The following is a 27170-nucleotide window of genomic DNA, read 5'->3' on the forward strand; positions in this document are numbered from 1 at the left end:
TATGCCCCTAAGTTTTACTGTTGACTTATCCATCAGTCATAGCAAAATCCATAATGTGGGCCCCGAAACTTGCCCTCGACTTAGACACATATATAATTGAGTATACAGTGCGCCCGCACCATACGCAGGCACACCATATGTGGCCTTGAGCATACGCGCTCAAGCCGTGGGACGCGCTCGGGGTGGAAGGGGTGGAAGGGGCGGTGCGTCCCATTCAATTGAATGGGCGCATGCGCCCGTTGCGCCCCGCGCGCACCCGCGCCGCTGCACCACCGCGCACGAGCCCCATTGTTTCCAATGGGGCTCGAGCATAGGCGGAATTTGCCTTACGCGGAGGGATCCAGAACGGATCCCCCTCGTAAGGCGAGGACGGACTGTATATGCTACTACACAGCCGAGCTTAGCACAAATTAAATCTCAAGTCTCCTGCAGATTGAGCAATATTCAGAAACATTTAGTCTAGAACAGTCTAATAGTCAATACTAAAGAGTCTGAAAACATAGGGCCCATTGCCTAATGTATTTGCTGGTCCCTTCCAAGACGTTTGCTCCACATTTTGGGGCAGATCTTGCCTGTTGCTTGAAGCGAATGGCACTAGCAAGCCCATCACTAAAAATATACATGTCTCAAGTCAAGGCAAGTCAGTGTGTCATTTTTGCCAAGACAAGTCATGGAAGCGACTTGAGTCCGGCTTAAGTCTGAGTCAGTTGACTCAACTCTACATCGCTAAGCATAGCTCAGGCAGCAAAATGTCTCAGGTCAGCCTTGAGATATACTCCTCTGAGTTAAGGGGGGCTTCCTACTTGGCTCAGCCACCCGCTTTTCTCTCCCTTCCCATGCAGAGTATTTAATGGTTACTCGGTAACTGGTGAGGTAGCATTTTCCCTATGAAGTCACTCCAAGCACCAGGTAGAAAATGGGAGGATAATTCCCTTGCCAAAGGAAAAAAGCGACAGGCCACTGCAGGTACAGAGGGGGGTGAATGGTGTTGGAAGCAGGGTTTGGCCTCGGTTTTCTCTATTTTGTCTGAGCTGGTTGTGGGTGCGTAGTGGGTTTGTGTATTAGGGAAGCCAGATCTCTCCAAGGAGGGCCCATTTGGCTCTTAGAAATACCCAGCATTGGCCCTATATTAGACAGGGGGAGGCAGTCTTCTTAGGCGACGGATGCTATCTTTTGAAGGTAGAACTATGTCTTCCTTGTGCCTACTGACACTAGCCTGAAGCTCTGTCTCATTGTTGGCATTAAAGAAAGGGCTCATTCCATACCTTTCGCATGGCATGGGAACGCTTGCCATCTTTTTTGTTGCCGTGTGTTATGTTTCTACCTTTTGTATGTCTTTATATATTAACTTCAATCAATCAATTAATCAATCTTTATTTATGGACAACAGACTCAGTGAGACATGCTATAACTTAAAACCAAAATAAAACAGAAGGGTTGTATATAACTTAAAACCATACAAAATAGAAAGGTTACACGTCAAAATACAGGACGTTTACAACAAATGTGACTATCAGATTGGGTCACAACACACTGGAGGATTATTTTGGTGATACCGTTATAGATTGAAGGTACGTTGCCATTAGTCTGGACCCCTTTTTAATACTTTGGTTTCTCTAATTTTAAATATTTACTTTATACCATTTGAAATAGATGAACTTAATTGTTTTTTAATTTTTTTACTGTGATGTTTTTGGGATGTTTTTGGCCCAGTACAGACTACTGGTTTGTGGCAGCATGGGGCAAATTCTAGGGTTCCAGAGCGCGCAGCATACACACGCTCCGGAACCCTAGCATGTATGGACGACGCCATCTTTATGCACCGATGTCCATAAGGGGCATGCAAGCACGGCATCGCATCCGTACCTTTGGGCACTGTGCTTCTATCATGGACACATCACAGTGCACCAGTGTGCACTGATGACAGTATCCGCACGCACCAAGAAGAATCTGGTTTTTCCGGGTTCTTTTTGGTCCAGAGGGACACCGCACGATTTGGCTGCTGCAGCGTCCCTCCAGAGGAGCCTCCAGCCCACCTTTTCGGGGCGGTATGTACTGCGCCTTAGTCTCCATGGGTCCCTTTCCTGGGAGAAAGGCGGCATAGACAATAAAATGCACATGTCTCTCCATATTCACTAGGGTTAGGAGCACAAGACCCCCGTGAATATGGAAAAACCACACATCACAAAAATGTCATCTTTTTACCTGAGAGGACACCTCTCTAGGTATCTCTAGGTCAGGGGTAGGCAACCTGCGGCCCGCGGGCCGGATGCGGCCCGGCAAGGCCTTGGGACCGGCCCCAGACTGGTCCTGCCGCCGATTGCCGCCAGGGCCTTTGGCATCTTGCACGAGGGGCATGGTGGGGCAATTGTCTAAAGAAGCCTCAGAAACATGCATTTATCTTAACATTTTTTAAAAAAATCAGCATTTTTCACGTGTCCTCCATTTTTTATTTAAAAAGTGCCCTCCATTTGAAAATTTTGTCCTACATTTGTCCAGGTTTATTTATTTATTTAATTTTTTAAAAATTATTTAATTATTTATTTTTGGGCTTCGGCCCCCCAGTTGTCTGAGGGACAGCAACCCGGCCCCCAGCTCAAAAGGGTTGCCTACCCCTGCTCTAGGTCCTCCAGGGCAACTCTGTGGTCAATGTCCAACAGACACTGATCATAGAGTTTCACTGGAAGAGCTACAAAGGCCTAGTAGAGTGTTCTCTCTAGGAATCTCTAGGTCTTTCGGTGCAACTTTTAGTTAAAGTTGACCATAGAGTTGCACTGGAGGACCTAGATATTCCTAGAGAGAACATATTAATCAAATCCCTGAATAATCAAATCCGCAAATATGGAGGGATGAGTGTAAAATGAATCTTTTGCTATGCTGCACAGAGCAAAATGTCTTGGACTGGCCCAGAAAAGCCTGCTTGCTTGCTATGCTATGTTTTGGGACCTTGCATCTATCCATCCCAGATGTGGCCTTCCAGATGTTCTGGGATCCTAATTCCCATTATCCACAGCCAATAGTCAAGGTTCAAGGCGACGAAGTCCATCCGGAGAGCAACAAGTACCCAGCCCTGCCTTTATAAAAAGAAGAAATGTACTTCGGGTGGCATCAACATACATGACAGTTTAGCGAGTTACTGAACCTAAAAGACAGGGTCCGGCCCCAAGGGTCTTGCAATGAGAATTTCAGCAAAGGAGAAAGGAAAAACCCCAGAGGGACAGGAGAATGACAGGGAACAACAACAAAGGGGGATTCATGCATATTAATTTTCGGCTGGTTAATCATCTGCCAGCTAACTGATTAAATGGAAATGAGTTTGCAAATCAGAAAACCTCAGCGGAGGTGCCTTTCTCGGGTTCTGATGGGATCTGGTTTCGTAAACAAGTCCTTGCTACTCATTGTAGGGAAAGAAAAGGGGGGTCTATAGTTAATATTTCATTTTTAAGAGGTTTTCTATTAGATACCAGGGCTCCGATTGCCGCCTAAAAGAGACCGTGTCCACCATGACTTTTAGCCACGAGGATTAAAAGGAAAGAAGGAATAAATAGAGAACAGGAAGGCATTTGTGCAACACTGCTGATGTGATTTTTCAGCCCTTCTGACTACAATTTTGTAAAGTAGGCCATTATTATAGGGGGTTTTAAATGGGTTTTTCGGGCATCTCTGAAGATGCCAGCCACGAATAAACTCCTCTAGAACATGGCCCCATAGTCCAAAAAACCCACAAAAAACTATGGATGCCAGCCATGAAAGCCTTTGACTTCACATAGGGCAGTATTATTATGCTGCCATTTTGGACCTGGGCTGAGAGACCAATGGCTTAAATCAGCCCCAATAGTAGGTTTTTGTGGGGTTTTTGGGCCATGTGGCCATGTTCTAGAAGAGTTTCTTCCTTTCAGCAGTGGATGGATGGACAGACAGACAGACAGACAGACAGACAGACGAGTTTAAAGTACAGTACCTATGCTGACCTGTGGATAAGTCGACTCAGGTTTTTTGGGGTCAATTTTTTAACCTAAATTTCTAGACTTATACATGGGTATATACACTAAGTCCATTCTTAAAGAGCTTGTGATCAGATTAAATGGAAATGAGTTTGGATGAATGCCTCCTGCTGGTTTACCCAACCTGCCTTCTCTTCCAGCTATGCCCATAGGCAGCCGACACTGAGAATAACACGCCGAGCCTAGTAAAGATGAACGACGAGGAGCAGAACCACTCAGCCTTCTTCATCAGGGTGAAGAACCCTTCTGAGCTGGTATGTAGCCCATGCTAGGTCCCCATGAACTGAGGATGGAGGCCGGTCAAGGCAGAGCTACCCGGAGAGACTTGGCCACATCAGGGAGAACACCAGAGGTCCTGTCCTCCCACTTTTGGGAGGCTAGACTGGTAGCTATATTTTCATAGAAGCATAGAACCCTAGAGTTGGAAGAGACCCCAAGGGAGCTGGGCATGTTCAGCTTGGAGAAGAGCAGGTTGAGAGGTGATATGATAGCCCTGTTTAAAGATTTGAAAGGCCACCATGTTGAGGATGGAGCAAGCTTGTTTTCTGCTGCTCCAGAGATCAGGACATGGAGCAATGGATGCAAAGTAGAGGAAAAGAGATTCCATCTCAACATTAGGAAGAATGTCCTGACGGTAAGGGCTGTCAGACGATGGAAGATGTTGTATTGGAGAAGTGGTGGAGTCTCTTTGTTTGGAAGTTTTTAAACAGACTCTGGATGGCTTTGATTCTGTGTTCTTGCATGGTTGGACCGGATGGCCCTTGAGGTCTTCCAATTCTATGGTTTGAATGGATTTAAATTACAGGAAGGTAGATTTAGGCCGAACATTAGAAGGACCCTTTTAACAGCTATAGTAGTTAAACAATGGAACCGATTACCAAGATCAGCGGTGGGGTCTCTTTCTCTGGATGCCTTTGAAATTAGCTAGACAGTTACTTATGGGGATGCTCTATCTGGATGTCCTTCTGCATTGGACTCAATGCCCTATGGGACCCCTTCCCTTCTATGAATAGTGCAACAGCAATACATTTATTAGGCTATTTTCTTTGGTGTTGGAGCTACTAATTATTCTCTCGCTTCTGCAGCAATTGGCAATAATTGCAATACCATTGTCTCCATGTTTCGCCTTATATTTATGTAGGTAAAAAGGCTAGTTTGTTTTAAAGCAGGGGTAGGTTTTACATATAGATAGATAGATAGATAGATAGATAGATAGATAGATCTACTTTGCATCCATATTCTCTTCAACGCAGGAAAGTGCCAGCAGAGGGAGCTCGGCCATAAGAGAAAAAAGGGAGCCTGGCAGACTTGGGTGGACTTGGCCCAGATTTTGAGGAGGTTCCTGTAGCTTTAAGGGTGGCATAGCAGAAAAAATATTTGCACATCTCTCTCTTTTCTCTTTCTCTCTCTGCAATATTACAGTGGCTGGGGATGAGGTGTATCTGGTGCGATTCACCCTAATGTGCTATTAAACAACGTATTAGAAGCAGAATTTCTAGTACAATGCCATCCAAAATCCACCAAAGAGGGATACCTTGATGGGGACAACCAAATGCAAATGCAATTCACAACATCCAAATTCCATAAAACAGAGGGTCTGAACAGACAGGCCAAAATAAAGCTGCTTCGGGTCACTTTGGAGGTATGCTGTTTAAATGACACATGCATCTTAAGAGGGCAGAAGGTGCACCAAATCTGCGCTCCACTTCTTAGGACTGGAGCATGGCTTTGGCATGGCTTTCGGCTTCTTAGGATGCATGCAGCATTTAAACAGCATAACTCTAAAGTGACCCAAAGCAGCTTTATTTTGGGCTGTCTGTTTGGGCCCAGAGATACCTTTTTGGGCCAGCCCAATGCAAAATGTATTGGGTCAACCAAATGCAAATGCAGTTATCCAGGGGTAGTTGTGTTGACCATGGGGCAAAGTGCAATAACACCCCAAATCCACAATATAGGGATAGCTTTATAGGCCCAACCAAATGCAAACGCAAAAAGTATCCCTGTTTTGTGGATTCGGGATGTGATTGTACACAACTGTTGGCCACATGGATTGCTAGTGGGCTTCTTCTTCTGCTTCCTTTCCATTTCAATACAACTGATCCTCTGGGCAGGAGCAGAAACTTATATATACAGTAAATGCAACTATAAGATGGACTAACGTTTGCTCAGATCAGTATCAGGATTATGGTCCCTATCTGGAATACTGGTTTTCAATCTGATTCAACGTGGTAATCAAATGCTTGCCTTTCTTTTCCCCAGGTTGAATTAAAACCTGGAGACCTCATTGAGATCTTCCGTTCTTCTTGTCAACACTGGGCGATTTACGTTGGGGATCGAAAGGTTGTCCACTTGGCAACTGAATGTAAGTGCAGTGGTAACCTATGGCAGTTTATGCCGTTCTCCAAGCTCTGTTCTCATCAGGCTGGACACTTGTCCCTCCATATTTGTGAGGGTTAGGGGCACAAGTGAATATGGAAAACCCGCAAATAACCAAAACACTGTGTTTTTACTTGAGAGGACACCTCTCTAGGAATCTCTAGTTCCTCCAGTGCTACTCTGTGGTCAATTTCCAACAGACACTGACCTAGAGGAGCTACAAATGCCTAGTAGAGTAGTATTCTCTCTAGGAATGTTTAGGTCTTTCAGTGCAATTTTTAGTTAAAGTTGACTATAGAGTTGCACTGGAGGACCTAGGTATTCCTAGAGAGAACATATTAATCAAATCTGCAAATATATGAGCGCGTTTTTGGACGCCTGCTCTTGGAGATATTTTAAACCCAGAGATTATTTTTTTAAAAAGTATTTTGTCCAACATCAGAGTTTATTTGCACTTTCTTCTTTGGGAGAGTGGTGCCATTTCGGCTACATGCATTTGGCACTTCGGTTTGGAAAAGTTACACTTTTGGAGTACAGCTCCTATGGCCAGAACCCACCGACTTTTCCAAACTCTGGTTGACGCTCACGTTTGAACATCAGGAATCGAGGGAACAATAAGCAACAACGAAAGGGTCCCTTTCTAAGATTGGTGTAAAACTTCCAATTAAAATTTCTGTTACAATTTCTGATCTGAAAGTACCCAAAGGCATTTGGGTATTCGCACATACAAGTCATCCCAGTAGAGAGATCAAGGAGTGTGGTGTTTGGCTACGTCTCCTGGCCTCTTTGTTTTACACTTGTCTACTCCCAAGATATTAGTTTGCACCTATATTCCACTTTGTACTTTATAGTCTTCAGAGACCAAAGTAGATCTTGCAAACATGAATTCTGAACACGTTTGCAATGCGTCCTTCATTCTTCCATTCTCACTGCTCTTCCCTTCTCTCTTTCCAAGGCGAACATTTCGGAGATGGAGCCCCCAACACCCTGGCGGCCTTATCCGATCAAGCTTACGTCCGGAAGGACTGGCTGGAAGACGTGGTGCGGAAAGACGGGTACCGAGTGAACAACAAACACGATGAGACCCACCCGCCGCTCCCCCTTGCCAAGATCCTTTGGCAGACCGAGGAACTGGTGGGCAAAGAGATGCCCTACAGTTTGACCAGCCAGAATAGTGAGCATTTTGTTATGGAGCTACGTTACGGAGCTGAAATGAATGAGCAGGTATGTGATGAACATTCAAGGGAAATCAAAGGCTTTCATGGCTGGCATCCATAGGTTTTGTGGGTTTTGGGGGGGCTATGTGGCCATGTTCTAGAAGAATTTGTTCCTGACGTTTTGCCAGCATCTGTGGCTGGCATCTTCAGAGAACGCTGGCATGGAAGAGAATGGGGTATATATACTTCCATGCCAGCATTCTCTGAAGATGACAAAACCACAGATGCTGGCGAAATGTCAGGAGGAAACTCTTCTAGAACATGGCCACAGAGCCCGAAATACCCACGACAAACTATTCAAGGGAAAGCAGAGGGCCGGGTTGCCCTTCGTATACCTGGCAGTGCTATGTAGTGATTAGAGCACTGCAGTGGAACAAGGAGAGTCTGGTTCAAATCACTACTCAGCCATGAAGATCATGGACTCAGCATCCTTTCACATACCCAACATAATCTACCTCGCAGGGTTGTTTTGGGGGATAAAATTAGTAGCCAAGGGATGATGATGTACTTTATCCCTTTCCTCAATGCTCAATGTTTGGATAAAACCCTTATCATTGAAAGGAGGAAGGGATGAGGAGCTAAAAAAAAAAGGGGGGGGGGGAGGAAAAAAGGAATCTAGCAGCACCTTTAAGACTAACCGTTTTTTATTTTAGCATAAGCTTTTGTGGATATCGGTCCACTTCTTCAGATGCAGTACAGAGTGATAGTAAACCCACAGGTTCTAAAACCTATTGATACAGCTAATACAGGAACTTACTATCAAAGCACCCCCAACAGATGACCATTCAACCTCTGTTTAAAGCCCTCCAAAGAAGGTGACTCCACCTGAATCCAAGGCACAATATTCCTCTGTCAAACAGCTCTTAACTGTCAGGATGTTCCTCCTAATGTTGAGCTGGAATCTCTTTTCCCGTAGTTTGCATCCATTGCTCCCTCTTCTACTCTCTGGAGCAGCAGAAAACAAGCTTGCTCCATCCTCACTGTGACACCCCTTCAAATGCATATATTTGAGCCGCCAATGCAAATCTTTTAGGAAAACTTGAGGAATAAACCAAGGTTAAGTGGCTTTTTTGGCAGCCCCCCGCAACTTAATCGGATGCATTCGAAATGCATGTGAACAACAAAGGCCTCATTCCCACTTACAGATAAATCGGTGTGCGATCCGGATCGATGGATCGATTCGACAGCGGAGTGCGTTTCCCACTACATTTCCCCCGATCGCATTCTTTCCCTGTAAAATAACCCACTTGTGGTTCACATTCATGCATGAATTGATTCAAAAGGGACCTGCTCCAACTGGCCAAAGGGCAAATTGAAATCGATTCCGATCTGCATCTGGTTCACACTTGCGCAGAATCGATTTATCGAAATCAATGTGGGTCAAATGGATCTGGCACATGGCCACCCTCGCCGATTCGATTTAAGTGGGAACCAGGGTCATTTGAACCTGTCCAAACCGAATTGCGATCTGGTTCAAAAGGTAGTGGGAATGAGGCCATAGATTCAACCCAGATTCTACCAGGATTATTTTCACCATCTGAATAGCCCCTGTGTGAGTTACGAACATACAAATCCCTCCCTTTCGAGGTTGTCCTTGCTTCGATGCTTGGAAGAAGGGCAAGCCACGACTTCTTAGCCGCTCCTAACATATCTTCTATCTGTTTCTCTTAGGATGAAATAAAACCCGGAGACCTTATTGAGATCTTCCGCTCCTGTTATCAGCATTGGGCTATCTACGTCGGAGAGGGCAAAGTGGTCCACTTAGCCCCCGAATGTAAGTTTCCATGGAAACCCACCAACCTGGCGTCGGCGCGCTAGAGACGCCGTAATGGACGAAATAAATAATAATATGAATAATGACATTTCCAATATTTGCAAATGCAAGTGATGGGAACTTTTCGGTCGCTGCGCATTGGAATGCAAATGTGCCCAAATGGGCCTTGCTCAAAGCTAAAAAAGAGCTGGAGTACATTTAGACACAGATATTCCTACTTTGCCATGCTTTGTGATAGCAATCTGCAGTACGAATACTATATATATTTGTAGATCTGTGCATATATATACACACACACACACACACACACACACACACACACATATATACACACACACAGATGTGTATATATTAGGCCTAAGTGGGCAAAACAATTTGTGCAAAAATAGACAGAGAACCTTTTAGGGGAAAACTGATAGCAAATATGTATGTATATTTGGAAAACCATGTGTAATAAGAGGCAGATTTTGAGATATTGTACATGAAAACTCATATTAATATTTGTACTTAGAATAGTGTGGTGGTTTTAGCATTACATTGTGACTCTAGAGACCATAGTTCTAATCCATGCTTGGCCATAGAAAGCTATTGGGTGGCTGTAGGCAAATCACACTCTCTCAGCCTCAGAGGGAGGTAAAAGCAAACCGCCTCTGAACAAATCTTGCCATGAAAACCCAGTGATAGGTTCACCTTAGTTGTTGTGTGCCTTCAAGTTGTTTCTGACTTGTGGCAACCCTAAGATGACCCTATCCTGGGATCTTCTTGGCAAGATTTGTTCAGAGGAGGTCTGCCATTGCCATCCCCTGAGGCTGAGAGAGTGTGACTCAGCCAATCTCATCCAGTGGGTTTTATGGCTGAGCTGAGAATCAAACCCAGGTCTCCAGAGTTGTAATCCAACACTTAAACCACTACATTGCCATAAGTCGGAAATGCTTTGAAGCCACGGAACAACAAGAGAGATGCTTAAGAAAGAAAAGCAAATGGAACAGAACTACACTTGCCCCTCCGTATTCGCTAGGGTTAGGGGCACAAGACCCCCTTGAATATGGAAAACCCGCAAGTAACAAAAACGTCATGTTTTTAGACCTGAGAGGACACCTCTCTAGGAATCTCTAGGTCCTCCAGCGCAACTCTGTGGCCAACGTCTGACAGACACTGACCATAGAGTTTCACTGGAGGAGCTACAAATGGCTAGTAAAGTATTCTCTCTAGGAATCTCTAGGTCTTTCAGTGCAACTTTTAGTTAAAGTTGATCACAGAGTTGCACTGGAGGTCCTAGAGATTCCTAGAGAGAACATATTAATCAAATCCGTGAATAATCAAATCCATCAATATCAAAGCTGCAAATATGGAGGGATGAGCACAACTGCATTTTGGAAAAATGAGAAATCAAGTGAAAGCAAATGCGACAAGTTTGCCTGTTCCCAGTTAAGACCCGCAACGCTTCCTGGATGGTTATAATGTTGGCCTTTGGTTCCTCATGTCTACTTTCTTGTTCTTCTCTATGCCAAGGTGACCGTCTTGCCAACGGTGCTGCCAGCGTCCTGGCGGTCTTGTCCGACCGAGCTTACGTCAAGAAAGACTGGCTCGACATCGTGGTACGGAAGGACCAGTACCGCGTGAACAACAAACACGACCACACACATCCCCCATTGCCCCTAACCAAGATCCTCGGTCGGGCGGAGGAGCTTGTGGGCCAAGAGATGCCATACAACCTAACTAGCCATAACTGTGAACATTTCGTAATGGACTTGCGATACGGAGTCGCCATGAGTGACCAGGTGAGGATGTGATACTACAAGAAGAGAGGATGGATGCAGGTCTGATCTTGCCATTGAGCAAAGAGAGTTGTTTTTGGATGAGATGAAAAGACACTACATTCTTAGTGAGCTTATCTTTATTCCCTTTATTTTATTTTATTTTTATTTAGGTATTGATATCCCGCCCTTCAGCCCTAATGGCTCTCAGGGCGGCTTACAATATTATTTTTAATCAGACAGTTCCCTGCCCTCAGGCTTACAATCTAAAAGACACGAAACAAAAGGAGAAGGGAATGATGGAGGGAAAGGGGATGAGGTGGATCTAAACCCACTTCTTTGGTACTACCTCTGAAGAAGTGGGTCTATAGCCACAAAAGCCAATGCAAAAGTTAAAATGTAGTCTTCAAGCTGGCATGGGGTAGTGATTTGAACGTTGGACTCTGGAGACCCATAAAACTGTATTTTTCTTGAATATTTTCAAGCCGTGGAAGATTGAATCTGTGGATAAGGAATCCGTGGATACGGAGAGCCAACTGTACTCTACAGAAGTGACTATCATGCAAAATGGGTCAAGCGTCTCTGTTTTGATAGCTTCTCCTTTCGTTCTTACAGGTCACGGAGGCCATTGCGGTTGGGACGATTGGCATGATGGGGGTGGCAGCTGCCATGATCCGATCTGCGGCCAAGAGGCGCATGCACCGCTATGAATAGTTTGTGAGGAGGAGCCAGGGGCCTCCATGGCAGGATCATGACCAGCTCTGGGGGCGTTTTGACTGCCTGGGGTCCTTTATTTGCCAGATTGTTTTCCGAACACCAGACCAAAAATTAAATCAGATTTCATGACAGAAGCCACCCTCCCACGCCGTGCTTGGAGCCAATAAAACTCTCTTTGTGACCTAAAACTTGTGGCGGTGGTTATTCTGACAGATGGTGCAAAACCAAGGGTGCTGCTTACACATCCCCAAAAAAGAGAGGTCACAGATTTTCATCATTTGTAAGTATAGGTGGAAAAGTAATAATAATAATAATAATAATAATAATAATAATAATAGGGAATCTGAGCGGTTTACAACGGAGGGGATAATAGACAGTTTCCTGCCCTTAGGGTTAAAATCTAAAAGACACGACATGGTGGGGGGGGGGGAGAGGGGATCAGGTCCAGCATCTTCTCTCCCCCTGAGGCCTGGATCAAGGCAGATGGACCAGAGGGAGGGTTCTTCTTCTTCAGGCTAGCCCTGGTGGAACTGGGCCAGCCTGTTCTCTCCCTCACCGGCCGAAAGATGACAGTTATGGAGGGAGGACCTCTTTCTTCAGGCTAGCCCCTAATGGAGTTGGGCCAGCCTGTTCCCTCCCTCAACGAAGACATGTACCCGGCATTTATATCAATGGATTAACAGATTATATCAGTAGAATACAAAGATATAGCCACGTTAGTCTGTAGAATCAGTATGTAGAGCGATCTTGTAGCACCTCCTGTCAGGGATGCTTTGATTGAGAGTTCCTGCATGGCAGGGAGTTGGACTGGACAGCCTATGTGGTCTCTTCCAACGCTATGATTCTCTGGTTCTCTGACCTCTTAACTGTCTTTTTTCCAGGCTAAACATGCCCAGCTCCTTAAGGCTTCTTGGTTTCCAAACCTTTCACCATCCTGGTCGCCCTCCTCTGCACATGCTCCAGAGTGCAAGGTTGATTCTTGTGTTTCTGATTGAAGGAGCCCTTCATTCAGATCTGTGAGGTCTGGAAACCTCTTTCATGTTAACTCCAAAGCAAGGAATGTATGCCCTTCAGATGCTGTACTGCAACTCCTATCAGCTCTATCCAGTACAGCGAGATCTAGGTGTCATGGTTTGAGCACTGGATTAGGACTCTGGAGTCCAGGGTTCAGATCCCAGTTTGGCTGTGAAGCCCACTGGGTGGCCCTGAGCGAGTCCCAGTCTCTCAGCCTCAGGGAGGGCAGTGGCAAACGTCCTCTGGGCAGATCTTGCCAAGAAAACCCGTGAGAGCCTTAGAATTGCCCTAAGTTGGAAACAAGTCGAAGGCGCACAACAGAGAGCGGTTTGGCAACCAGCTACCTAGACAGTTGGAGGGATGCTCTAGCTCAGTGATGGTGAACCTTTTGGAAGCCGAGTGCCCAAACTGCAACCCAAAACCCACTTACTTATTGCAAAGTGCTATGTCCCTCTGGCTTTCTAGTAACTAACTCTGGCAAACTGTGTGCTGGGGCGATGGCACATGTGCCCACAGAGAGGGCTCTGAGTGCCACAGCTTCGCCATCACTGCTCTAGCTGGAGTTCCTGCACTGAGCAAAGTGTTGGACTTGATGGCCTCTGGAGCCCCTTCCAACTCTGATTCTGTGACACCTTTGAGATTCACTGGAAGAAAGAAGTTGGCAGCAGGAGCATGCATCTGAGTCTTTAGTCTAGGAAAGCTGATGCTGCCAACTTCTTTCTTTCAATTAGGTGCTGCAAGATCTTTTTAACCCCACAAACACCCAGAAGCACCAGCCAGTTTGGAGGAGGAGGAGAAAAATCACCCCACATTGGGTCTGGACAAAATGTCAGCTCCTCGCCATCTGGCAAGCATATTGAAATAGCTCAAACAACCTGAAAACCCACCTCCAGTTTTGTTAATGTCCACTCATCGACTGGTTTATTTTTTTTGGACCGGCTGCAGAAGTTTTGCAGCTTTGGGGGAAATATCTTTGTTGCTTAGCAACTCTCCCAAGATGTGCTTTTTTTCCAGGACCTCTGCATTGCCATAAGGATTGTCGTAATGTCACTCTCTGCATTGCCTAGCAATCGTGGGGGGGGGGGGGGGGGGGGGGGAATCTGGGGATGGCATCCCCTTGTTGGCACTGGGCAACCACTGCCTTTGTTGTTGTTGCCACGCAACTGGTACAAGAGGCCCGCTGCTTAGCTACCCTCATAGCAAGCCAAGGGTACCACCATCAGTATGTTGTTGCCTAGGAATGTGCGGTGGACAAAATGCGCCACGGCCACCAGCTTTGCAAAGGACCGTTGCTTTATTTGAGGGGCCATCTGAAGACAGATCTCTGTTCGAAGCGTCCGTTTCCATGTTCAAGATAAAGGCTTGGTTTGCACTGCGGAAATAATCCAGTGTTTTAAGAAATTAAATATTTTTATCACTTTTTCTTATCATGCATAAAATAGAAAAGCAGGTAGGACTTTATCACATGGGGAAAATTGGAAGGTTAAACCAAGGTTAATCTGGGGTCCTCCAAGGTATTTCACGTAATTGTGCAAAAGATTTTCAAATGACGTCGCACGCAAATGGAAGGCAATCTAAACGCAATCACAAAATATCCCAGGAGTAGTCAAATTCAGAAAAAAATGTTGAATTTATATATCCTTTTCCACTGCAAATTCAGTCAATTTGCATTTGCGTGAGAATGAAATGCATCTCCAGTTGTGCCATGGGATTATTGCCAGCCATGGGATCCTGTCCTCCCTGCGCATGCGCAAACACACTAATTCAAAATCCAGAAGCCAATGGGTATGTACTCATGTGATGAGTTCATTCGCATTCGCACTGCTTTCTCTTTTGGATGGACGCTGTGTTCGTCTATGCATGTTATCTAATTTCTTGCATTTTCAGATTGTCCCACATTTCTTCTTCTTCTGGGACGATGATAGATTCTTCCTTTTGCTGCAATGCTCTCCTTTTCTTCTGGGAAACGTATACAGCCGATCCTATCCTGCCCCTTTTTCCATCTGCAAAAACTGAAGCATGCTCTTAGTGGCGAGCGCATCCCAGGGGCAGCCACCAATGGCTTGAATTTTCCAAATGTATAAATTTACACGGACAAGGCTATTACTTGAAAGAACGGAGAAGGTGGATGCTCGGGGCAGCCCTCTCCTGACTCTGTGTGTCCTCTTTTTACTGCCGTAGATAATGCGATTATCAGGACACCAGCGATGAAGTTAGGCCAGGAAGATTAGCAAAGGGTGCTTTGAAAGGCCAGGATGGTAAAGTCCAGCTGTTTCCAGAGAAAGGGAGGGAGAGAGGCGAGCGAGAGTGCCATAGCATTATAGAGTTGGAAGAGGCCCCAAAGGCCATCAAGTCCAACCCCTTGCCATGCAGGAATACACAAAGTACCCCCGACAGTTGCCTATCTAGTCTCTGTTTAAAAACCTCCAAAGAAAGGAGGCTCTGCCATCCTCCGAGGGCGCATGGCAAACAGCTCTTACCGACCAAAATGACGAAAGGTTTGGCAACCATGCCCTGTGATGCTTAGGGAACTAGGGATGTTTAGCCCGGAGAAGAGAAGGTTAAGAGGTGACATGATCTCCAAGTTTAAATATGTGAAAGAGTGGAGTATATCACACGGAGCTTTTTGGAGAATTTCCGGCTCAATTCCGACGTGACTGCGCTTCCAACGATGCGCATTCAAGTCATAATGTGAATGTGTTATCAGACACCATTCCTTTCTATGGGAGCTCCTTGCAAGGTGCTTCTGCAGTGATTCCAAAGTGACACCTCATTTTGGTAAAACCGGAAAAAAAGTGACTTCACAGAATTCGTTTCTATGTGAATTCGCATTGACCGATTCGCACTCACCCTGGATCTCAGCTGGTAAAACTCCTGTTTGATAAGGGCCTTCGATTGCACTGCGAATTGGTCTGGTGTGGAAAACCACTCCGATGTCACCCCCCTTGGCTCCCTGCGTCCTGCTCCGTCATCCCCCTCCTCCTCCTTCATGCCATCTCACCCCCTCTGCCACCCTGCAACCCATCCCATCATTCCCATGGTCCCCTGCCTTCTCCTGTATCCCGATCCTAGCCCCAGCAACCCCCAGCGAACTATCCCATCATCCCCTGTCTTCTGCATCCTGATCCTTGCCCCAGCAAAGCCCAGCAAGCTATCCCATCATCCCCTGTCTTCTCTTGCATCCTGATCCTGGCCCCAGGGACCCCCAGCGACCTATCCCACCATCCCCTGCCTTCTCCTGCATCCCAATCCTGGCCCCAGAGACCCCTAGCAACCTATCCCATCATCCCCTGACTGCTCCTGCATCCCGATCCTGGCCCAAGGGACCCCCAGCAAGCTATCCCATCATCCCTTGAGTGCTCCTTTAGTCCGATGAAGGATGACAGCTAAGGAGGGGGCAGGGAAGGAGGACAGCGGACCTTATCACACTTGGTGGTAGTGGTGGGGGATTTGCAGCTCAGATCCGCAGTCACTCCTGTTCTAGCAATGCAAAGTGTGATGTTTTTTCACACCAGATCCAGAGTCACTCCTGTCTAGCAATGCGAATTAAGGTTAAAACGTGATGTTTTATCACACCTGGTTGCCTTTCCGCTGTCCTTCCGAATTGAGGGGGAAGCAGAGTCAGTTCTATTCCAAGCACATCACATGATGCGGTTTCAAGCAAAGCAGAGTGAGTGCACATTGTATTACCACACTGAAGCATATATTGAGAGTTCAATGATTTGAATTGGCACCCTTGCACATGCTCAGTGGGGCTCTGGACGCTGCTCTCCTTCCCTGCCCCCTCCTTAGCTGTCATCCTTTATCGGGGTCTAGGAGAAGGCAGGGGATAATAAGATACAGGCGGCAGAGTGAAGGAGGGGAGCAGATCGGGGTCTAGGAGGATGCAGGGGATGATAGGATAGGCGGCAAGGTGAAGAAGGGGAGCAGATCGGGGTCTAGGAGGATGCAGGGGATGATGAGATTGGCTGGTTGGCAGAGAGGAGGAGATGGCATGAAGGAGGAGGAGGGGGATGACAGAGCAGGATGCAGGGGCCAAGGGGGGGGGTGGCATCAGAGTGCTTTTCCACACCAGATCAATTCACAGTGCAATTGAAGTGAGCCTGGAAGCGAATTCTGTGAAGTTACTTTTTTCCGGTTTTACCAAAATGAGGCATCACTTTGGAATCACTGTGGAAGCACCTCGCAAGGAGCTCCCATAGAAAGCAATGGTGTTTGATAACACATTCACATTACGACGTGAATGCGCATCTTTGGAAGCGCAGGCACGTTGGAATTGAGCCGGAAAATCCCCCAAAAGCTCCGTGTGATATACTCCCTTGTCTGGCTAAACACCTCTTCATATTCTTAGGTATCTTTCAGGATAGAGACGGATCCATGTTTTCTACCAGAAGGCCAGTGTTTTTTGTTTTGCTGTTACTTCTCTCACCTGGATGTGAAGCGGAGGCTACAGCTTGCCAAAAAAGCAGGCAGTCTGGCAGGAGGCAGGCAGTAAATCCTCCTCCATGCTGGATTTAGCTTGCATTAATCCTTCTGCTTAGCTCTCCACGTCTCTCTTGGTATTGAGGTCTACAGAAGCAAGGGTACTACACGGCGATGAACCGGCCGATCCGTCAAGTGTCCTTCCCTTGAGTTGACGGCGTGGAAGGAAGACCCAAGGAAGACCCATCTGGGGCCAGCTACTTACACTGAGCCATCTGAGTAAGAAAGCTGGAAGGGTTTTTCTCGTTCAACAGTTACTTCAAGCCCGCCTGCAGCACTGCTGGTAAGTGAATGGCTTTCTCAGAGAGAGCAGAAGCCAGGATGGCATCCCCCAAATCCATGGTTTTTGGTACCTAGAAGTTGTGTCTTGGAATTGGTGGAACGAAACCCTGGTAGATACCAAGAGCTCACTGTATCTGTAAGGCTGCATACCTGTATCATAGAACAATAGAGTTGAACTTGATGGCCCTTAAGGTCATTTGGTACCTACAGGTCGTGTCTTGGAATTGGTGGAATCAAACCCTGGTAGATACCAAGTGTAGTTTCTTATGAGCTTTGTTCCAGTTGCAGTGGCATCCTTATCTCACCTTGTCTGGCTTAAGACCTCTATGTATGTATGATTTTATGACAGGTATAGAGCTTCACACATTAAGTGAACCCTTGGTATCTACTGGGGTTTGGTTCCACAGGTTCCAGGACCCTGTGGATACCAAAATTCATGGATACTTAAGTCTCATGATAGACAATGGTTTTTTAAAATGGTGTCCTTGACAGAAAATGGCACAAATCAAGGTTTGTTTGGAATTCCTTGAGGGGTGAAGCTGTGGATGGTTGGATCCATGGATGCAGAATCTGTTGGTATGGATGGTCGGCTATATAAATCTTCCTTCTCTGAAACCATCTCACAGCTGGTTGGATTCAAAACAGCTTTGGTCGGGTGAGCTGGGTGGGCGGTGTGGGTTATTGGGAAGGATTGGTAGGTAAAGTGGGTTTTTCAGTCAATGTGGCGATGCTCTAGAAGAGTTTATTCCTGACGTTTCACCAGCATCTGTGGATGGCATCTTCAAAGACTGGCATCTCTTCTAGAACATGGCCACATTGCCTGAAAACACACAGAAATCTACTCTTGAGAGGTCTTAAAAGATTTACTTTGGCTTCTGCTGTGTTTCAGTCCAAAGTGGATAGTTGGATCTGTGGATAAATAATTTGTGGGTATGGAGAGCTGACTGGACCTTACTGACTTCTCAAGACTTGAATGGACTTCAAGTGAGGAGGTACAGCTTGGTAACATGGCATCTGTTTTGCATATGAAGGTCCCAAGTTCAGTCCCTGGCATCTCCAGTTAAAAGGATCAGGTCCCCGGACTTATGAAAAGTCTTCCTTTGCCCAAGTTCCTGGAGAGCTACTGCTGGTGGTAGGACCAGAGATACTAGAAGGTGGACATAGGGACCCTAGAAGAGGGACCTCAGGTTGTGTGGCAGAGGAACTGCTTTGTAGAAGGTCCCACATTCAGTCTCCACCACCTTCAGATCAAATAGGACCAACACTTTCAGTTCCCAGAAATTCCAGCTGTGGGAATTGTAGTCTGGAAAGCCAACGTTCTTCCATCCCTGAGACACAAGGGTCAAGGAAAACCCCTTCCCTACCTGAGGACCATGGAGAAGTGTTTCAGGAGACAATTCTGGCTTTCTTGATCCTTTACCTGAAGGATGGATAACTGCTAGCCCTTCAGCTGTTATTGAGTTGCAATACCCATCAACCCTTGGCAGGCAATGTTTGGTAATGGACATTGGAAGTTGCAGTCCAACAACATTTGGAGGGTTCACATGGAAGACTTCCAGGAACGTCTGATGGCTGTTATGTGACAGTGCCCTATATTTATTTGTTGCTGTTGTTATATCTATGCCCTGCTTTTTTACCAGTCTGGGACTCAAGATGGCTTTGTGTGTCTTCAAGTGGTGTGTCTTCAATGTTGTGTGTCTTCAGTGTTGTGTGTCTTTGGGTAATTTATGACTTTGTGTGTCTTCAATGTGATTTATGACTTATGGAGGGTCACCTAAGGTGACCCCATCATAGGGCTTTCTTGGCAAGGTTTGTTCAGAGGAGGTTTGCCTTCCCTGAGGCTGAGAATGTGTGACCTGTCCAAGCTCAGCCATTGGGTTTCATAGTGGGTTGCAAAGGTTAAATGACATATAGCTTTAAAATTCATATAACACAGAAATTAAAATGATAATTTAATGCAGAATTAAAAGCACCCAAATGAATGATGGTTAAAAAGAAAACAATAGAATATATTTTATAAGGACCTTTCCCACCAGAGCAGTCAGTTATGTTCATGGTCCTTGCAGCTGATGAAGAGGAAATGCATCACCACAAATGTACAAGAGAGGATACACTTCTGCAAAAAATATGTCTATAGTAATTCATATCTGAAGGGTTTTACAGGGAAGCATTGCTTCCTAAGAAGTGTTTGCCTCAAGGAGGAGTTCTTTGAATGTGATGAATCAGATAAAGCTGTTTCTTCTGGGGTGAGAAGTCCTGGTAAGAAAGGCTGAGATATCTCATCCAGGGCATCCTCCAAGCTGAACGGAAAATGAGACGTTTGTGGCATTTGCCCACCACAGTGGATGATGGGCTTAAATCACACTTCTCCAATGTGGTGCCCTCCAAGCGTTTTGGATCACAGCTCCCATCACCTTCCATTATGGTCTGTCTTGTAGTCCAAAATGGAGGATGCAAGGCTAGAGAAAGCTGGGCTAGATTAATGATTCCCAAAGTTCGGCCTTCCAGGTATGTTGGACTTTAGCTCCCAGAATCCCAGACCATTGGCTAAGATGACTGAAGCTTCTGGGACCTGAAGTCCAAACACTTGGAAGACCAGAGTTTGGGAATCACTGGGCTGAATGGATCACTAGAGTCCCCATCCTATTTTCTCATCCTTGCTTCTCTCTTTTTTGTAGCTGCACTACTGCGCTTGTTAAAACTGTAATCGCCAATGCCTTATTGCAAAATAAAATTTGGTTTGCTTTTGCAGCCATGTCCCGGGACCAGATTGAGTCGGTGGTCAAGACAGTGGAGACCCTCCTGGTTGAAGCTGAGCAGCTCAAGAACCGCTGTCAGCGGCAGAACATGGATGTCAAGGTGATCCTGGAGGAGATGCAGCGTGAAAACAGGGAACTGGCCCAGAACTATGTGCAGGCGGAGCAGGAGATGGAGGCAGTGCGCAAGTCCCTGAATGAGCTGATGGACATCAAGATAGCTTTTGACGCACGAGAGAGACAAGTCCGCAAGCTCAGCAAACAGCTTTGAGACACTGGCGGTTCCAACTTTGTAGCTGGTTCTTGTTGAAGGGAACTGTTATTCCAGGGTTGGGATTCTCATCCACAAATAGTGGCTTTTCCTTACTGACCGATCACCCATAACAGTGATGTGGAAGTCTCCTTTCTCAGCCAGCTGCTCCCACTATCCATTTCCATTTGGAAATGAGAGTCCATATATCTCTGTGGGACAATTATTATCTTTCATGCCCATGTACCCTGAACCCTGCAACCCAACCAGTCAGTAGTCTTTGGGCATGAATATCATAGACAGAGCTCAAGGGATGCACCTTGCAACCCAACCATCTTTGGGCATGAACTTCATGGAAAGAGCTCAAGGGATGCACCCTGTAACCCAACCAGTCAGTAGTCTTTGGGCATGCATACACCCATCCATCCATCCATCCATCCATCCATCCATCCATCCATCCATCCGGTAACGCTCAGAGGAAACCATGTTGTACATGTACATCTCTGTGAGAAAATTATCTTTCTGTCTGTGTTCATCTCCATCCATTCGTCCGTCTGTCCGTCCGTCCGTCCGTCCGTCCGTCCATCCGTCCATCCATCCATCCATCCATATGGTAACACCCAGAGGAAACCATGTTGTATTGTGTCAACCCCTCACCTCACATTACAGAAGCCGTGAAACCCCCTCCTTTTCTATTGATTCATTCACAGCTGCTTGTTTATAAAATGCTCACAAATGTCATTGCTGCCTGTTAGCAGTCGCAGACATTTTTGTTTCACTTGGAGTTCATATACGTCTGTGTCTGGGGTCACAGAGGACTTTGTTTGGTCAACTTGATGGTCATTAACCCATAACTCTCAGGGTCATCGAAAATGATTGCATTCATGAATACCTGAAGGCTTGATCACTCCTTAGTCATATCACTCCTGACCGTTTTCTGTTTGATCCGCAGCATGGACATTGAGGCTGGGGCTTTGGTCACATATCCGGATGGTTCGTTTCTTTAGCAGCAGCAAGTGGCTTCTTGCAGAGTTTTTAGTGAATCTTGTGAGATCTGTGGAGGCTTGGTGCTAAGGTCATGCTCACTTGACTTTTTTATGGTCACCAACTATAATAGACAGAAACAAACATAACTCTCTATGACATTGTGGGGATTCTGGGCTTTGTTTAGCAGACTTAGAGTGTGTCTACATGGGCCAAATAAAATGGTCTCATCTAATTTTCACAGTCCAGATTATGTATAGGACGATCGGGCTGAATACGGGTCTTTTCGTTGCTTCAGTTTAATCTGGAGGGGGGGAAGGTGGGGATTTATCTTGGTTTTGAGTGGAAAATCCAGATATTTGCGCATGCATATGGACTACATATCCCATAGCAATGTGGTGTGAAGCTGGGAGGAGGAGTACAGAAATATGTACATTCACAGGCATGATGGGAGTTGGAAAAACTCTGGAGCAGCCATGGCCATGTGTCCATTTATACTGAGATTTATTGGGCCAAGGGGAATTCGAACTCGTCTCGGTGTGTGTAGACATGCCAGTGGTCACTAAAGATTGGGGTAACCTAAAAATGTAGACACATCCTCAGCTTCATCTGCTGTTGGCCCAATTCTGTTGATGTAATATGGATCCCAGTGATAGTAACATGATCCAAACAAGGCTGCCATGGACATTTTAAATACACGTAAATGTGTTTCATTATGGATCCCAAACTAATGTGATATTAAAAATGTCAGAGCAAAACGACTCTTCGGTCTGTATGTTCTGCTCAAAGGCAAACCTTTAGAAGATCGTCTCTTATAGCTGGGATAGCAATCTAGTGTCTTTGAGATGTTTTGGACTGCAATGTCCCTCTGTCTTAGGCAGCATGGCCAATGCTTAGAGACTATTGCAACCACAAATCCAAAGCATATTGAGAGTAGCAGCGTCTGAAGGTGTGCAGAAATGAGAAAACAAAAATGAGTTAGGATCTCCAACTAATATTTTATTTAAAAATATTCAAATCTAAGAGTAGCATGGCTGGCTTAGCATCAACATCATGGACAGAGCTCAAGGGATGCCTGGTCAATGGGGCTGAGCTATATCTTTCCCAGAGTCCAGTTGTCAAGGGCTTCTAGTTTCTTTCTCCTCCTCCTATTTACTAATTGACAAAAATGTAATACCAGGTAATTCAAGCATAGGCCTATTGATGTCTATTCAAAGGCAAGCGTTACGGCTCTAAGGAGGTTTCCTCCCATGTTAAGCAGGTATAGGACTGCAGACGGAGTTGGTAACAATTCTTCCAAATTGCTACTCAGAGCTTAAAACTGGAAGTTGAGCTTTGACTTGGCGGACGACTGTCAAGACGTCATTGATTTAACCATCGCAAAGCCTTTTGGATGCCGCCACAATGGTATGGGTTTTACGACTGGAAAACAGCATCTGCTATTCGGATGCGATTTAATTCCCGCCTTGCATTGTGCTGAAATGGATAAATTCATCAAAACAATGATTCTGAGCAGCCTTTGCTAAAAATAGGCCCCGGAATTCTTATGAGACATGAAAGGCTGGAAAGGACTATTTGATGTGAAATATAATTTGATAAAATAAATGGGAAACGGCTAACAAAAGAAATCTGTTCCGTTAATTGGAGCTGCAGTCTTATACCCTCTTGGCTAGGATTAACCGCCGCTGAACTTTGCCAAAGAGCTGCGGCCAGACTGTTAACTGGGGCAGGTTACTGAGACGACACATTGGCCACCAGTTTGTTTCTGGTCCCAATTCAAAGGGCTGATGATGACCTATAAAGCCCTACTTGATACAGGCTTTTTTGCAGACTGAATCCTCCTATATGAGCGGCCCAGGCTCTGAAATCACCAGGAGAGGCCCTTCTTTCAGCCCCATCACTATTGCAAGCATGGTTGGTGGGGACGCGAGAGAGGACCTTCTTGGTGGCAACCCCCAGATTCTGCAACTTCATTCCCAGTGAGGCCAGAATAGCCCCTTCCTTGTGATTCTATAAGACATTTTTATTCAGATAGGCTTTTAATACAGAACGTCTTTAAAGGATGGGTTGGGTGCAGCAATGTTTTCATTGTACAATTTTGGATCCTTCGTATCCGCTGGGGTTTGGTTCCGGGAACCCCGTGGATACCAAAATCCATGGGTGCTCAAGTCCCATTAAATATGACGGCGTAGTAAAATGGCGTCCCTTATATAAAATGCCAAAATCAAGGTTTTTTTTGGAATTTATAATGTCTAGACTCATAGTGGTAGCATTCGAAGATATAGCCATGTTAGTCTGTAGAATCGGTATGCAGAGAGATCTTGTAGCGCCTTTGAGACTTAACTGAAAGAAAGAAGTTGGCAGCATGGGCTTTTGGAGACTTCCGCCTGCTTCCTCAGATGCATGTATACACTTGTGTATAAGTCTAGAAATGTTAGTCAAAATTGACCCCAAAAACCTAAGTCGACTTATCTATGGGTCAATGTAAGTACAACAGACCCTTGTTATCCGCTGGGGTTTGGTTCCAAGATCCCCTGTGGATAACCAAATCCATGGATGTTCAAGTCCCATTAAATATAACGAAATGTCCCTTATAAAAAATGGCAAAATCAAGGTTTGATATTTGAAATTTATACTTTTTTGAACATTTTCAAACCGTGGATGCTTGAATCCGTGGATAAAAAATTCAGTGTATAAGAAGGGCCAACTATACTGTACTTTAAATCTTATTTAAAAAAGGGAACTATTCCCTGGTGAAAAGCAAGAGTGGAATCTATTTTGGAAGCCTTGGGCCCCCTCTTCTCTCTCATCCATCCAGCCTTTACTATGAACACAAACAGTTATGTCTACTGGACTTTTGTAAGTACTTTGGCATTGTTTTCAATTGCTTCATCCTTTAGTTCTTTTGGTACATGCCCATACATTTTACCCTTGACTTATCGATGGGTCATATCAAAATCCATAATTTTGGCCTCCAAACTTGCCCTGGACTTATGCATGAGGTCGACTTATAGTCGAGTATCTACGGTGTTATCTAACTGTGGTTGGTTAAATCCGTAGATAAAGAATCCATGGATACGGAAGGCTGAATTTATTGTTTTTAAACACTGTTAATCTTTTCTAAAATTGCATTTTCTTCTTTAAATAGCACCATCAGACTACTATGCTATACCTACTTACTGGAAGTAAGACTTGAATAAATGAATTTATTTTAGAGTTGGTATGCATACCATTGTGTTGTTACAGTAGGAGTTGGGGCCTCTGGATGTTTTGGACTGCAGTTCCTATAGTTTGTACCACTGGTGCTTTTGGGAGATCTAACCTCCAAACAAACATAGAATCATAGAATGATAGAGTTGGAAGAGACCGCAAGGGCCACCCAGTCCAACCCCATTCTGCCATGCAGGAACTCTCCATCAAAGCATCCCCATTGACACATGGCCATCCAGCCTCTGCTTAAAGACCTCCAAGGAAGGAGACTCCACTATCTCCGAGGGAGTTTATTCCACTGTCGAACAGTCCTTACTGTCAGGATGTTCCTCCTAATGTTGAGCTGGAATCTCTTTTCCTGCAGTTTGCATCCATTGCTCTGTAGCCTAAAGAGTTAGCACCATCCAGATTCATCCCTAACATGAACGCAGTTTCAGAACAAGCTGTTTGAAGGGTGCAACGAAGCGTCGCTCTCCCTTTTTAAAAAATTCCAAATTATGCTGAATAAAGAAGAATCTAAAATCGGTGACCTATTTAGAACATGCAAAATAGCATCTCTGCCTACAGTGTGTATAATGAGAAAAACAAGTTTGAGATGGGGAGAGGCTTTGCAAAACACTGCATGCATGGGCAATTTTTTATTCTTGGCTTTTTCTTCATTGCCACCTTCTTTGCTGTACCTTCCCTCTTCCCTATCCAAACCTTATCTTCTTACGGGCAGTTTGGAAACAACAACAACAAAACCCAAAAAAGAGCAGCGATACTCACAGTTTCAAAGACTACCTGGTAATATAGTGTGTTAGGGTTTGGTAATGTAATCCTGAAACGGCAGAAGATCTTGGCTGTGACCTGTTGGTTGCCTACTTTATCTGCCACCCTCCCCAGGTTCTTCTATTTCTCTAGCAATCTCTACCACTGAAACATTCTCTGCAAGTCAGCTTTGATTCCTTTGTTTCTCAGGCTGTAGATAATCGGATTAAGGAAAGGGGTCAGGATGGCATAGACAACGGCCGTACTCCAAGGAGTAGCTTTTTGTCGGCTGGACATACATGAACAAGATGCTCCCAAAGAAAAACAGCACCACCATGAGGCGTGCGCCGCAGGTGGAGAAGGCTTTCTTTCGTCCGGCCGCTGTGCAGATCTTCAGAATGGCTTTCATGATCTGCATGTAAGACATTAAAATCAGGATGAAGGTGGCAAGGATTTTGCAAGCGTTGACAATGAAACCCACCAGAACGTTGACAGAGGTATCAGTGCAAACCAAAGAGAGCAGCGGCGGAAAGTCACAGGATGGGGCCGCAGAACAGAAGCCTAGAAACCAAGACGATTTTGGCATCAGGGCCTAGCAACAACCGGTGGCTAGTTTGACACATATCTTGGTGGTCATGATGGCCGGGTAGAGGAGTGTTTTGCAAATGGCAACGTATTGGTCATAAGCCATAGCGGTGAGCAAGTAGCATTCGGTGGCCCCCAAGGAATGGAAGAAATAGATTTGCAAGAGGCAGCCATGGAAAGACATGTGCTTTCTCTCACTGAGTACGGCGCGGTACAGACGGGTAGCTCTGTGCTGCCTGCCTTTCCTGCTTGTCGGTGCTGCAGCAGCCGCACCGCGTGGCACTGACACACTGCCAAAAAGGAGAAATGGTGCCACCATGACAATATGACATCACTTCCTGAAAGTGACGTCTGGATGCTGCGCAGCGTCGGCATCATCATGGCGCCCCCATATGCACAGGAGGGTGTCATGATGCCGCCGCCCGCCCGTACTAGAGCTTGGGAGCGTGCGGTTGCTGCACACTCCCGGCCCCTAGTATCGCCGCCGCCACACCTCTTCCCGCTGGTACGTACCAGCCATAAATTGGAGAGCATCTTGGGAATGGCGGCTGTGGTGTACCAGATCTCCAAGAAGGCAAGGACACCGATGAAGAAATACATGGGCGTGTCTTGCTGAGGGTCTATGCGGATGACAGTGAAGACAATCAAGTTGTCAACGATGGTGAAGATGTAGATGAGAAGAAGCACAATGAAAAGGAAGACGTGGAAGTTTTGGGAAGCCCATGATGACGAACTTGGTGACCGTAGTACGACTGAAGGTTTCCATGTCCCCTAGAAGTTGACCTAGAGAAATATGAGAGATGTGCACATAGTTGCAAACAAGAAAGTGTTGCTGCATGCTACGTTAAACTGAAGTAAGCATGGATTAAGTAGACTCCATCCATCAACCATTTTGAAGGATCTTACAGAGACAAGAGAGATGGTCTTACACGCTGAAAATCAGAAATCTGTAACTACTTTTCCAAAGTTTGGGCAAGTTGCTCTGGTTGACTAAGGGCCATGTGCAATACAG

At 45.6% G+C, this 27170-nt stretch overlaps 1 protein-coding gene, 1 long non-coding RNA gene and 1 pseudogene across 2 annotated transcripts; 2 read left to right on the plus strand and 1 right to left on the minus strand.

Annotated features, from left to right (window-relative positions):
- Positions 1-4184: 4184 nt before the first annotated feature.
- Positions 4185-11971, plus strand: LOC149302050 (uncharacterized). The gene is made up of 6 exons (XM_089483039.1): positions 4185-4258; positions 6264-6366; positions 7336-7604; positions 9269-9371; positions 10884-11152; positions 11744-11971. Exons 1-6 carry the CDS (start codon positions 4196-4198, stop codon positions 11840-11842), a joined length of 906 nt encoding a protein of 301 aa, XP_089339165.1. The 5' UTR covers positions 4185-4195; the 3' UTR covers positions 11843-11971.
- Positions 11972-17446: 5475 nt separating this feature from the next.
- On the plus strand, positions 17447-24709 carry LOC149302051 (uncharacterized). The gene is made up of 2 exons (XR_016272155.1): positions 17447-17624; positions 20376-24709. It is a non-coding gene; the product is annotated as an uncharacterized LOC149302051 (long non-coding RNA).
- Positions 24710-25688: 979 nt separating this feature from the next.
- LOC149302052 (olfactory receptor 6N1-like) lies at positions 25689-26951 on the minus strand (annotated as a pseudogene).
- Positions 26952-27170: the final 219 nt, after the last annotated feature.

The sequence above is a fragment of the Sceloporus occidentalis genome, unplaced genomic scaffold (genome assembly GCF_023333645.1).
Source record: "Sceloporus occidentalis isolate IW3139 unplaced genomic scaffold, rSceOcc1.0.p SCAF_20, whole genome shotgun sequence".
Lineage (NCBI taxonomy): Eukaryota > Metazoa > Chordata > Lepidosauria > Squamata > Phrynosomatidae > Sceloporus > Sceloporus occidentalis.

Excerpts from the sequence above, each read along its gene's own strand:
- LOC149302050 (XM_089483039.1), top strand. The coding sequence starts at position 4,196 with ATGAACGACGAGGAGCAGAACCACTCAGCCTTCTTCATCAGGGTGAAG. Across the intron at positions 4,259-6,263 it reads TGAAGAACCCTTCTGAGCTG|GTTGAATTAAAACCTGGAGA; the intron begins GTATGTAGCCCA and ends TCTTTTCCCCAG. Across the intron at positions 11,153-11,743 it reads GAGTCGCCATGAGTGACCAG|GTCACGGAGGCCATTGCGGT; the intron begins GTGAGGATGTGA and ends TCGTTCTTACAG.